This window comes from Coturnix japonica, chromosome 2, assembly GCF_054131305.1.
Source record: "Coturnix japonica strain WE chromosome 2, WE-NBRP24, whole genome shotgun sequence".
Lineage (NCBI taxonomy): Eukaryota > Metazoa > Chordata > Aves > Galliformes > Phasianidae > Coturnix > Coturnix japonica.
The window spans coordinates 43,916,429-43,928,561 of NC_140664.1; the positions used below are offsets into that span (position 1 = coordinate 43,916,429).

Genomic DNA, 12,133 nt, shown 5'->3' on the forward strand with positions numbered 1-12,133 from the left:
GAATTTTCTAAAAGAAGTTATCAGTTTACTTGAAACTGAAAGTGAAAAGTCCTCATGGCCTATATGAAGAAGTTTAAGTAAAAAGTAAGAAGAAGAAATAAAGTTGTAAGGATTTGCTACTGTTAGAAAATAGTTGCATATTTGAAGCATTTGTTTGTTAAAGGAAGTTACTTTTGCAAAGAAATTGAGATGAAATTAATATAATGTTGAAGGTATTGCAGAAAAAAACTACAACTCTCTTAAGAGAGATAGTATTGATGGCACACCAAGTTGATAATTTTTGATGGATATCAGACACCTTTCTTAACTACTTATTTTTCCTTCAAGTAAATATGACTTTTTATGGGAAAAGGATGATAGGGGCATAGGGAAATGTGCCATGGTAGTTTGGTGAAAGGCCTCCAAGCTATTCAGATAATCCTGTATATTAAGGAGATCTCCATGGTTCCATGGAGGAAGTAAGCCTATTTTGCTACCTACTGTTAGCTCAGAGTTGTATCCTTCCACCTACTTGGTGACATCCTAGTGTTATGCTTGCTTTCCTGCAAAACAAGATACAAAGCTTCGTTTACTACTTACTTCTCAGTTGTCATTTGAAATATCTACAAAGATCTCAGTCATATTCAAGGTATCTTCTTTCCTGTATGAAGCATATGCAAAAGATTATCTGCTGGTGTTGCACAAAGCATTGCATCAACCACTTCGTTTCTGTGCAGCGTAAGAATCTATGAGAAGAGTAAAGTGCATCCAGGAAAAGACTGTCAGAACTTCATTTGTCTGTGATATTTGAGCTGGAATTGAGGATTTGTGCTTTACGTTTCACAGCCACTTTGAGTTCTATTTCAGGAAGGAGGCTATCCATTTAAAAACTAAGATATTTTTAATGGCACAGTGTACTTTAAAAATACATCTTGTACATGATTGTTCCAAGTGAATTTGATTGAGAACTCACATCACAGAATGCTACAGTGAGCATGAGTAAATGCATTTCTAAACTGAACAGTTAAAACACCGCGATGAGTGCATTGAAAATGAACTGGATCAAGGATGTAGGATTTCTCAGTTCATTGAATTTAACTTGGAAGCTTTTGTTTTACGCATTAATCCTTTGTGATTCTTAGCATCATGTGTTCTGCATTCTCTTCCTGTTCTGTTTATTTTAATCCTTTCAGAGCTGATGGGAGTTCAGAAATTTAGTTTACATTCCTCTTGATATTATTTTACTCTTTTGTAGCCATCTGACTCTTCTCATATCACAAATGATGATGAAAGATTTCTTCAGAATCTAATAATGGAAGAGAGGGATAAAGAGAGTTTCACAGCAGTTATCATTACAGGTGTTCAACCAGATCATATGCAATACCTGAAAAACTACTTTCATCTTTGGACAAGGCAGCTGGCGTAAGTTGGTGTTTTACATTTGCTTTAAGCGCTGGAATAGGCTCCTCAGGGAGGTGGTTGAGTCACCATCCCTGGACGTGTTTAAAAACCATTTGGATGTGGTGCTCAGGGACATGATTCAGCAGAGGGTTGTTAGTTAGGGTAGTATGGTTAGGTTGTGGTTGGACTTGATCTTAAGGTCTTTTCCAACCTGAGTGATTCTATGATTCGGTGTTTTAAAATAAAGCTACTAACAAAATCAGAGTTATTTTTTGTATTTAATCATTTCATTATTCATGCTAAGACTGTTGATGGATGTTTTGTCGATGCCCCAATAAGTCTTAGCTGTTTCTTTCTGAAACTACCACAACTGAGAAAGTCTTCAATCCAAACAGATACTTATAAGCATCGGTACCAGTGTGACTTGATATTTTATAAATGATCTATCTAGCTATTAGTCTATTTGGTGCAATTGTTACATTATTAATGTAATTGTTAGTTGTCATGTTGTGAATAACTTTATAGCTGTCAGAATAACAACTTAATCTCATAACCTTACTATCTGACCTCCCCCAAAACTGTGATGTTTCAAGGCCATGAGAGCACCTTTTAAGTTGTGGAAGGTGCACAGTGAAACTGCAAAGCAGTGTGGGCTCAGCAGTCTGCTCTGAAGTCCTGAGCAATGAGAGCATAAGGAGCTTTGGTCTGAGAACCAAGATCTTTTCTTGGGATGCAGTTAGTGGGGTGGATGTCAGAAGCAAGGAGATCGTAACACTTGCAGGTGCATTTATTTTCCCTGATGCATTCAGTCTGTACCAAGTATACTTGTTGTTCATTGAGTTGAGTAGACTTGTAACAACCGAATGAGGCAATAATAAAAAAAGAAGCAGCTTATTTTAATCTATAACATTTGATTTTTCTTATTTCAATATCTTTTTTTACATATATTTTTCATTGAAAATGTATTTCAGACATATCTATCACTATTATGTCCATGGACCAAAGGGAAATGAAACTAATGCTGTCACAAAAGGTGTAAAGCCTTTCAACAACATTGACATTGAGGTAAGAAATGAAAAATTCTTCTCTGTTGCTAACTTATTAAATATTGTGCCTGTTCCTCTTTATTTTGAACTATAGCAGTCTTTCAAGATATATGCACAGTATAATATTTTAGAAGTAGTGCTATTTATCATTGCAGTGCAGGAACTAGTTTATTTTGCTAATGTAGTTAACACAGATGTCAGAAATTCTGATTGTTGTGGGTATTTGGTTTAAGGAAATTTACTTGCTCTGTTTTTTCTCTAGATTTCTATGTTTGAAAAAGGAAAAGTACCAAAAATTGTCAATCTTAGAGAGATAAAAGATGATATGCAGACACTGTATATAAATACTGCAGCAGATAGTTTTGAGTTTAAAGCTCTTGTTGATGGAGATGGTATAGTGGAAGGAATAATCAGATACCATCCTTTCCTGTATGATAAAGAAACATTTCCAGACGACCCATGTTTTCCATCAAGTGAGTATAATGCTTATCAATGGCAGTCATCTGTTATAGACAATCCTACTACTCTTGAGTGTTTTCATGAAAGAGAAACATTTTAATTGAAGTGTCAATTCTGTGACAGAACAGAAAACTTTCTCTCATATCATTGGCTGTTATGGTAACTCGTACATGTAAATTTGATCTTTCACACAGCTCCATCTGCTGTTAAATTACAAACACTTAAAAATGAAATCTGATTGAAACATTTCCACTTTCCTAACTATTAGATCGTTGCTACGGGTGCGCTGATTCAGGACATACTAGTATCAGAATATGGCAGTGAACGACATATAAAATAAGTCCTAAATTGAACATTTGTTTTGTCCCGTCTTGATTTCAGATACTAAGGTTAAAAAAAAATTTTAAAAATCACCACCATGTGAAATTGTTTTAACAAAATAAATTATGAGTTTAATATGGATGAGATTTTACAATACTAGAAGAACAAGACTTCACATTAAGTGGTGGAAAAGTATTACTTACTCAAATTATACTTGAAAATTGGAACTATTCAATCCCTCTTTAAAATTTTCCTCACACGTTCTATTTGTTATTTCTTAAAGAAAAATCTGGCATCCAACTTGGCATCATGTACTTCTGTGTGCCTGATGTAAAAACCATAGATAATCCTTAACTGCTGTGTTGTTGTTTCATATTATAATGTTTTTTAAGGATGTTATTCATGTACGCTCTTTTAAATCAAGGATTAAACGATGATGATGATGATGAAGACTGCATAGTAATAGAAAAGGGTGCCAGAGGAAAAAGGCCTATTTTTGAATGTTTTTGGAATGGAAGATTAATTCCTTACACAACTGTGGAAGAGTAAGTGGTGGTGTTTCTTCAGTGTAGACCATTTTCTACAATGTAAACGCCTTTATTTGCCTAGAAAAGGATTTTAATGTCTGTCTTCTTTCTTTTTAAGCTTTGACTGGTGTGCTCCTCCAAAGAAGAGAGGACTGGCACCAGTTGAATGCTATAACAGGATTTCTGGTACATTGTTTACCAATGATAAGTTTCAGGTCAGCACAAACAAGCTCACTTTCATGGATCTAGAGCTGAAATTAAAAGACAAGAATACTCTGTTTACAAGAATTTTCAATGGACAGGTGATTATTCGAATCTATTTTATATTGCTTCCTGGTATGTGTTGTGGTTACTGGTTCATGTCACTGATTATTTTTCTGTTTCTGAAGAACTTTAACCTTGGAGACTCCTGCAAAACTTTGTGGCAGATGCTTCTCTCAGTTTTAGTGGGTAGCAAGGCTGACTCTTTAAGTTTGAAAAGATAAGATTTAGTCTTTTATTTCTTTAACACTGGTGTTATTTACTTACTATATAATAGTTTGCATGGAAAGACTGTCATAGAAAACATATAAGCACTAAGGAAACACCTTCTCTGTTTTGAAGGGTAGCTGCCCAGAAGTATTGTAGCATTTACAGGCTGAAGAATCTAGTTTTTTGAGTACAGTATCATTGTACTCCTCAAATTCTTCATACTTTGGAGTTTATCAGATTTAAATATAAAAATACATTAATAATATATATCTATTTTATAATCTGTTTTCAGGAGCAGCGAATGAAAATTGACAGAGAATTTGCTTTGTGGCTCAAAGATTGTCATGAGAAATATGATAAACAGATAAAATTCACAGTCTTTAAAGGAATAACTACGCGTACTGACTTGCCATCCAAAAGAATGCAGAGCCCTTGGACAGTGTATTCCTCAATAGAGTGGGATGGAAAAATATTCAGAACTGGGCAGCTGGTAAGTTATTTGCTCACTGATGTGATTTTTTTTTTTCTTTCTTTTTTTTTTCTTCAAAAGGCAAATACGATGTGCTTGATGCAGAATAAATGTATTGAGTGTAGTTGTTGTCTTCTCTTTGCAGGTGAAAACCATTAAGACTCTTCCAATATTCTATGGAAGTATTGAGAAATTTTTTTTGTATGGAGACCATGATGGGGATATATTTGCCACTGGTGGAGAGGTTCAAATTGCTTTGGTAAGACAACAATGTAAAGGATTATCATGTCTTGTATACTTTTGGAATTTGTAGACTTAATCGTAGATCAGACTTCCTTATAAGTTGTTTTTTCCAAAAACTGTTGAAAATTCTAAATTTTAGCACAGTGCTCAGTGGATTCACCAAGAAGTATTTGATAGCATTTTGTATTATGTTTATGTCTACCTTTCTGGTCCCTTGATGGAGAAAGTTTTCTCTCTAACATGTTTTAATCTGTCTATTTATAACTAGATGTAATGTTTTTTTTTCCCAGGAACCTCAGGCATTGTATGCTGAAATGAAAACTATTCCTATCTCAAAACTAGACAGAACAGTGTCTGAAAAAGCTGTTAAAAAATATATAGAGGACGAAATGGCAAGGTAAGGTTTGAACTGTGTTGGCTTACTTGTGCAGCTCATACAAAGAGTTTTAGGATTATTTCAAGCATCACAAAAATACGGTTAGGTTTATTCTGAGTGAAAGGACAGTTTCAAACTTATTTTTCCCAAACAGCCCTTCATGTATATTCTGTTCTTTCTGTCTTTCACTAGACTTCCAGACAAACTGTCAGTAACTTGGCCTGAAGGAGATGAGTTATTGCCAAATGAAACAAGGTTGGCTGGTACACCAATAGGTATAGTCATTTTCCTTTTTGAATACTAAAAATGTCAGTTGAACGTGATACCATTAATCTCTGTTAAAATCAAGCATTCAGAAAATTCCAGGCAGTTATGAGGAGCAAACTTTAAAAATCCTTCTTTTGTTCATTTAAAAATATAGGGGCATTAAGAATAGAAATTCTGAACAAAAAAGGAGAAGCAATGCAAAAGCTTCCAGGTACAAGCCATGGAGGTTCAAAGAAACTTCTTGTTGAACTCAAAGTCATTTTACATTGTAAGTACTTGACCCTATTTTAATTAGCTTTTATTGTTTGAAAGTGCATGAAGTGTTTTGCTTGTATATATAGACATAATACATGTTAGAGTTTGGTAGACAAACACAGCTTTTAATTTGAAGGACGGTATCCCATCAGAGATTCATGTAGAAATCCAAAGCCATGTTTCACAAATTTCCCACAGCCTCCGAGCTAAGTATTTAATGTCTGAGTGTTGCAAAAAAGCAGAGACCAGGCTTGTTAAGTACATAACAATGTTAACTTGAAAGTCACTTTCAAATTTTAAGTATAAAAAGCTTGGAGTAGTTTCCTCTTTCAGAACAAATCAGAATATAGCACCCCTGCCTTAAAAGCTCAGGTCTTCTCACTAGCTCTCTTTAAAGAACCCGTCATTGTTGTCATCTTTTGTGTATCAATATGCACAGAACATTATGCTTCTTCACAATAGAAGTGGAGAAATTTATCTCTGAATATGAATTTATGTTTCTTAGATTCAATAGTGACATGTTTTTACATGATGGAGAAGTATGTGTAATCTGCAAATATGTATAGCTAATTGTTTGTTTTTCAGCACCTGCAGGGAATAAAGAAATAATTTCTCATATAAGTCAGCATGGAGGCAAATGGCCATACTGGTTTAAAAAAATGGGTGAGTTAATATTTGCAGTATTTTCAGCTTATTTGTAATTCTCCTTTTTTTTCTTTATAAATTTATTCTTTTTTTCCTTTAGAGAATCTTCAGAAACTTGGGAACTACACTTTGAAGCTACAGGTTGTCTTAAACGAAAGTAACGCAGACACTTACGCAGGAAGGCCTCTGCCATCTAAAACATTTAAATTTACTATTGTAGGTAAGAATTTCAGCCATACCAGTTTTCTTTTATTTTTTTGTGTTTGTTTGGTTTCTTATGTATCCAAGTTATTTATGTTAGTTGAGAGAGCAGTAATTGCTTTAAGGTTCTACCTTCTCTCCAGAATTTAAAAAATATATATGTGAAGGAGTATACTACCTGTAAATGATATTTCTAAGGATTTAAAACAATTTACTTTAGATTTGTCTAATTCATCTGAAGCAGTACCTTCAGTTATGTTCTTGTTAAATTTAATTTGCAAAAAATACATTAGCTTTTTATTATACATCCCTGGTTTAATCTTGTCATGAAGACCTATTCTGTTTTGTGTGTGCGTGTGTGTGTGTGTGTATGCATATATATACACACAGTGCTTGCATACAGTAATCAAAGCATCAGCAATATACATACATGAGAAGGACAGATCCTGCCATGGCTTGGGCTCTCTAATTTGAAAGGAGAAGTTTTCCTCGACTATTTTGCCATACAGCAATTTTGTTTTCTTTTCCTGAGGTGGCAAAAACCAATCTGAATTTAAACTTAGAAAAAAAATGGAGAGGCAGAGAGTTAACAGTATCCCTGTGCAGGACTATTAAACAGGATTGATGAGCAAAAGGGCCTGGAGTGCTATGGCAAGAATGGGATCATAAGGTCAACAAAATCAAGCTTAAGCAGTCTGTGACCTCCCTCATTTTTATCTAAGCTCCTATGGAGAGTTCATTAGTGGAAAGATCCCCAAATGCTTTCTGGTAAATCAGCATCCTGAGGTGCCAAGAAAAAGAAAAAAGTCTATAAATGAATACAGAACCTTCTTTTGTCTCTGTTTATTAAAACAAAAGGCAAATCTTAAAAAGTTTCAGAACTGCATTCTGTATTTTAAAAAATACTTTCAGTGGTACTGTGGCCTCCCACAGCACAGCTGCCTGCAGTTAATGGTATCTTCACTTGTCATTAAGATGACTTAGCCTTTTTCTTATCTTCAGTCTTGAAAAGTGAATATTTGAAGTCAGTATTTTTGGCCATGTTTTCTGTGTATGAAAATTCTGACAATTCAGGGAAGAAGAATTAAAATGTGAATGGAAATCAGCAGCTCTTTGAAAGTATTTTATTTAACAATAGGGTGTTTTTCACTATTTACATTTCTTCCTGGTAAGCTTAAAAGGCAAAAGTAGTCAAAAATGCTCTTAAAACTGAACTTCCTAAGCTAGTCTATGGGTTTTGCTTTCTTAATTCAGCATGGGTTTTTTTTGCTAATTAATCATATTGGCCATACAGAAGTTATTTTACTGTTTTTTTGTCAAAGCATTTTAATGGTTTAATCATAGGATTCTAAATTTTATTGAAATGTTGAAGTCTCTGTTATTATTAGCATTCAAGTAGCTTTGGCCAATACAAGGTAACATATTTTCCCTTCCCTTGTAATTTTTTTTCATATCTGATGCAAAAGAAGTTTATCTGTAGGTAGTGAAAGTAGTTATTTATTTGGCAGGATATTTATCAGCAATCTAGCACTGCACTGTATTGCTTCTTTTTTCAGAGGCCAAGAATGTTTGATCCCACAAAACATTAGTGATTCACAGGTTCCCTTTTGTGCTGCTGTGTGCAAATGATGTCAAAAACTTCAAAACGAAATGTGCGTTTTTTGTCTTAGCTTGGAGTGCTTAATCATAGGCAGTATCACAGGGCCGTATTTCACAGAAAAGATGCTCAGGATTCTTCTACAAATAATACTTAGTTACTACCTTTATCTCTAAAATGTGGTGTAGCTGTAGAACAAAAATGTGTTTTGCATAAATGAGCTTAACAATTAAAGGAATATTATAAGCAGAAATTTTATTTACAACAATCATTCTGAACAGCTTATTTACTTTGAGGCTGAAAGGCACCTGTTTTAACTGAAGCTTTAATTAAGAAAAAGCCAATGAACGTACATAATTACTTCTAAAAATGTATTAATATTTTCTCTTAGAGGGCAAAGCAGAGAAATTTTCAGTGGGTCTTTTGGAGCTTCCTTTTCGGGTTGGAGTACCTTTTAATATTCCTTTGGAATTTCAGGATGAGTTTGGTCACGCAACACGGTTGACAAATGACATTAAACCAATTCTTGAAGCTAGGTAATTCATCTGTCTCATCATCCTTTTTTGGTGGTTGGGGTTTGGAATTTTTTTAGGGGTGGGGGATGTTTTATGTTTTTGTTGTACTTCTCGTAACAATGTATTCTTTGTGTTTTGTCTGAGTGGTTTATACTTTAAACATGAGTTGACTGTTATTTTTGTTGTTATTTCCATAGGAATACCTGAAAGTATCTAGTATATATCTTAGTGGGAAATCTTACTGAAGAATTAAAACACTATTCATTTTTAAATTGGTTCTTCTTTTTTCTGTGGTTTTGTTTGTTTGGTTTTTTGTTTGCTTGTTTGTTTTGTCGTTGTTTCTTTTTTTTTTTAGTGGATTGACTTTGCAATATGAAGAGTTAACTGCAGGAGCAAACTGCATCATTAAGGGTGTCACTGCTAAAGGCTGTGTAAATAGTTGCCAGGGCAAGGTATGCTAATTAATTTAAACTTGAAGTATTCTTTTTAAGAAACAAGTGGCAATTGCTCTTTCTTGGGATATTTCCTCATGATTTCATATTGCTCTATCCACAGCTTCGCTCTATTAGTTTATTGCACTGCCTTGAGGGGTGGGCAGTCACACAGCATTTGTGGTAAAGTGTACGCAGAATACTAATTCAGCTGTCTTAGTTCAAATTTATGCTGAAATTGATTTAAACTAATGTCGTGAGGCATCAGCCTAAGCCTCTTTCTGCTTCTCTTCCTTGGCAGGCCAAAAAATTTGCCCAATTACTTTCTTTCAAGCGATGAGCTGTTAATGTTACATATTATATCTAGGCAAATGGAAGACATAGGCCAGGTTCATGAAACTAAAACTGTGCAGCAACTGTATTTCTGAACTTGAAAGAATGATGCTTCACGAGCTGCAACAGCATGTTCTCAAAATTATAAAATATGAAAATCTTTTATTTGCAATTCAATTAGTTTTAGTGCTTGCAAGACTGTTGATTAGACTGCTTCATTTTCTGTCTGTCTTATGAATTAATGGGTTTTAGGGATGGAATTCTGCAGCAACAGTGGTATTTCTAATGATCTTATTCAGAGATGAGATGGATACCAAATCTGGTGCCTTTCTACTTGCAATCAGCTAAGGAATACTCAGCACAGAGCTTGCAGAACTTTCATTTAAACTTACTTTTTGTTACGTTTTGTTTTTGTCTACAGTAAAACAAGCCTCTGAACAGAAAACCATAATGTATGATAGCTTCAGGACCTTGTAATTTACCTTGCAAATCCTGTATTTAACCTCTTCGGGAGTAATAACATGACAAAACAAATTCTAGTGCAGTGGAAAAATCTTTATTTATGTAGCAGTGAAAAAAAAAATTGTTTAGACCTCTGAAATTCATATATATGTGGTTTAACATCACTTTAAGAAGCAATTTATGATTGATTTTTTTTGTGGTTAATACTAAAAATATTCTTTTCATTAGAACTTTAATCTGAAGGTTACTCTTCCTGGATTGAAAGAAGACACGCAAATTTTTAAAATAAGATTGCAGCCTGGTAAGAATCTTTTATATGTTTGGTGAATTTCTGTTGAACTTTGTTCAGATACTATTAATAAAATGTTTCTTCTCATAAGGAGTTAAGTACTTACACTGAAGCATTCAGTGAGAATTTTTTAACTCATTCAGGTGGTGGCTGAAACTAAATAAAGCTAAGGGACATGTTAATCTTGGCAGGAATAACTTGCAGCCCAGTCTTGTCCACTGTTCTGGTAGCTGGAATTTACCTGCTTGAGATAAACTTTTTGTATATATTTTTATAATCTAGCCCTGCTGAATGAATAAAATTATATTTTTATCTTCGCAATCTTCTTAATTAAGTCCCTGAACTTGTGCTAACCTGCACTAACTTTCTCTCACTGTAGAAGTCATGCTGTGAATTAGTAAATTCTCATGCACTTTCTTATCCCAACAAAGCAAGGGGTTTCTTTTGCAGTTGGGATTTAGTTTGAGATCTTTTGTGTTTACGCATTGACTTTATTGTAACACAGGAGATGAATATAGAGCTCTGTAGGTCCACCACTCTTACCAGATTTATTGTTCTTTGGATGTCTTTGGTACTGAGGATTTCCTTACATGATTATAGTTCTCCATTTTAACCTGTTCTTGTGTCTGATGATTTTTTTTTGCTGTTTTTGCTTTTTAATTCAAGAGATATGGTAGTTCAAAGGTTAATTTTTATCCTCTCTATTTAGCTGTCTTCAGGCTTTCCCTTCTCATTTGGTCAAGAATATGTATATTTCAAGCTTTGTTAGACCAACAAGGCACAATTGATTCTATTTTTCATTGCTATTTGGTCGGTTAAATCTTCATGTAGGAGCAGTCACTTTGAGCAAACTGTCTTGAGACAGATTGTATTGCTGTGAATTGCTTAATTGTTCACCTTAGGCTGAAGGCCCTCCCAACTTGGTGTTGTCTGCAGACTTAGTGAGGGTGCACTCAGTCCCCTCGTCGAGATCATTAATAAAGATGTTCAATAGAAGTGACTCCAGTAGTGAGCACTGGAGGAGTAGCTTCACTTTTGTATTGAAGTAATACCATAAAAATCTGCTATTCTTTTCTCTAGATGCAAGTTGTAGCTCTGATGGCTTTGGTAATGAAACTGCTGCGTGTTATGATTGTTCGCGTAGCTCAACATGAATTATCTTTGTTTTTCACATGTCAGGAGAAAGCTTCATGTTCTTTTTAAGAATGTGGTTTGGTATAGTACGTAGAATGTACTGCACTGTCTGTTTATACCTTGCATGTGTGGAAGCTTATGTTTTCCCAAAGAATAGCAGGTGATATACATTAATGGACAGACAGTGTCAAGAAACTTCTTGACACTTGAAACTTCTTGACTGGTTGTTATGGTTTTGCAATTTGGTTGGTGTTGGTATTCCACATCAGAACACCATGCCTCATAATGGGAGTAAAGGGGACAAGTTTTTTTTTCTGCGAACTGCCTTAATGGGCATGTGGGGAGGGGCACTGGAAGGGAAGTGAGGAAGGGGACGGGGTTGCTGGCCCGGCTCCCTGCGAGGAGACAACGTGGTCAGAGCTTCCTGCCTTCCACAGCTCCATCGGTGAGACTGGGGACTTGGTATTCTCTTTGTTGAAACTCTCTTGTTGTTGTTTAGCATTATTGGGTTATTAAACTGCCGTTCGTTCTCAGATCACCTTTTTTCTCCCTCATTTTTTGTTAGACCTAATCGCAATCTCCCTTCCCTTCCCCTCTTCCGAAACGCACGTGGCCGGGCCGGGCCACTACCGTGCGGTGAGAGAAAAGGGGGTGGGGGCTTTTGTTCCTGCTGCCCCGGGTTTGTGCCCACTGTCCCGGAGTGAGCTCTAGA

At 35.1% G+C, this 12,133-nt stretch overlaps 1 protein-coding gene across 9 annotated transcripts in view; it reads left to right on the forward strand.

Moving 5' to 3' along the window:
- Positions 1 to 12,133, forward strand: part of SMCHD1 (structural maintenance of chromosomes flexible hinge domain containing 1) — a 61,776-nt gene that overhangs the window by 18,301 nt on the left and 31,342 nt on the right. For 8 of the 9 annotated variants that reach the window (XR_014943420.1, XR_014943422.1, XR_014943421.1 and 5 more), the window contains exons 8-22: positions 1,235 to 1,401; positions 2,352 to 2,445; positions 2,689 to 2,899; positions 3,631 to 3,751; positions 3,852 to 4,035; positions 4,497 to 4,694; positions 4,819 to 4,932; positions 5,207 to 5,313; positions 5,485 to 5,567; positions 5,714 to 5,827; positions 6,400 to 6,477; positions 6,560 to 6,679; positions 8,649 to 8,793; positions 9,128 to 9,224; positions 10,227 to 10,299. Coding sequence is in view for 5 of the 9 variants with exons in the window: in XM_015855331.3 (XP_015710817.2) it covers positions 1,235 to 1,401; positions 2,352 to 2,445; positions 2,689 to 2,899; positions 3,631 to 3,751; positions 3,852 to 4,035; positions 4,497 to 4,694; positions 4,819 to 4,932; positions 5,207 to 5,313; positions 5,485 to 5,567; positions 5,714 to 5,827; positions 6,400 to 6,477; positions 6,560 to 6,679; positions 8,649 to 8,793; positions 9,128 to 9,224; positions 10,227 to 10,299 (1,906 nt within the window). In the remaining 4 variants the exon portion in view is untranslated. Of the gene's footprint in view, positions 1 to 1,234; positions 1,402 to 2,351; positions 2,446 to 2,688; positions 2,900 to 3,630; positions 3,752 to 3,851; positions 4,036 to 4,496; positions 4,695 to 4,818; positions 4,933 to 5,206; positions 5,314 to 5,484; positions 5,568 to 5,713; positions 5,828 to 6,399; positions 6,478 to 6,559; positions 6,680 to 8,648; positions 8,794 to 9,127; positions 9,225 to 10,226; positions 10,300 to 12,133 lie in introns of those variants that run through there. The other variant, XM_085539631.1, reaches the window with a different exon arrangement.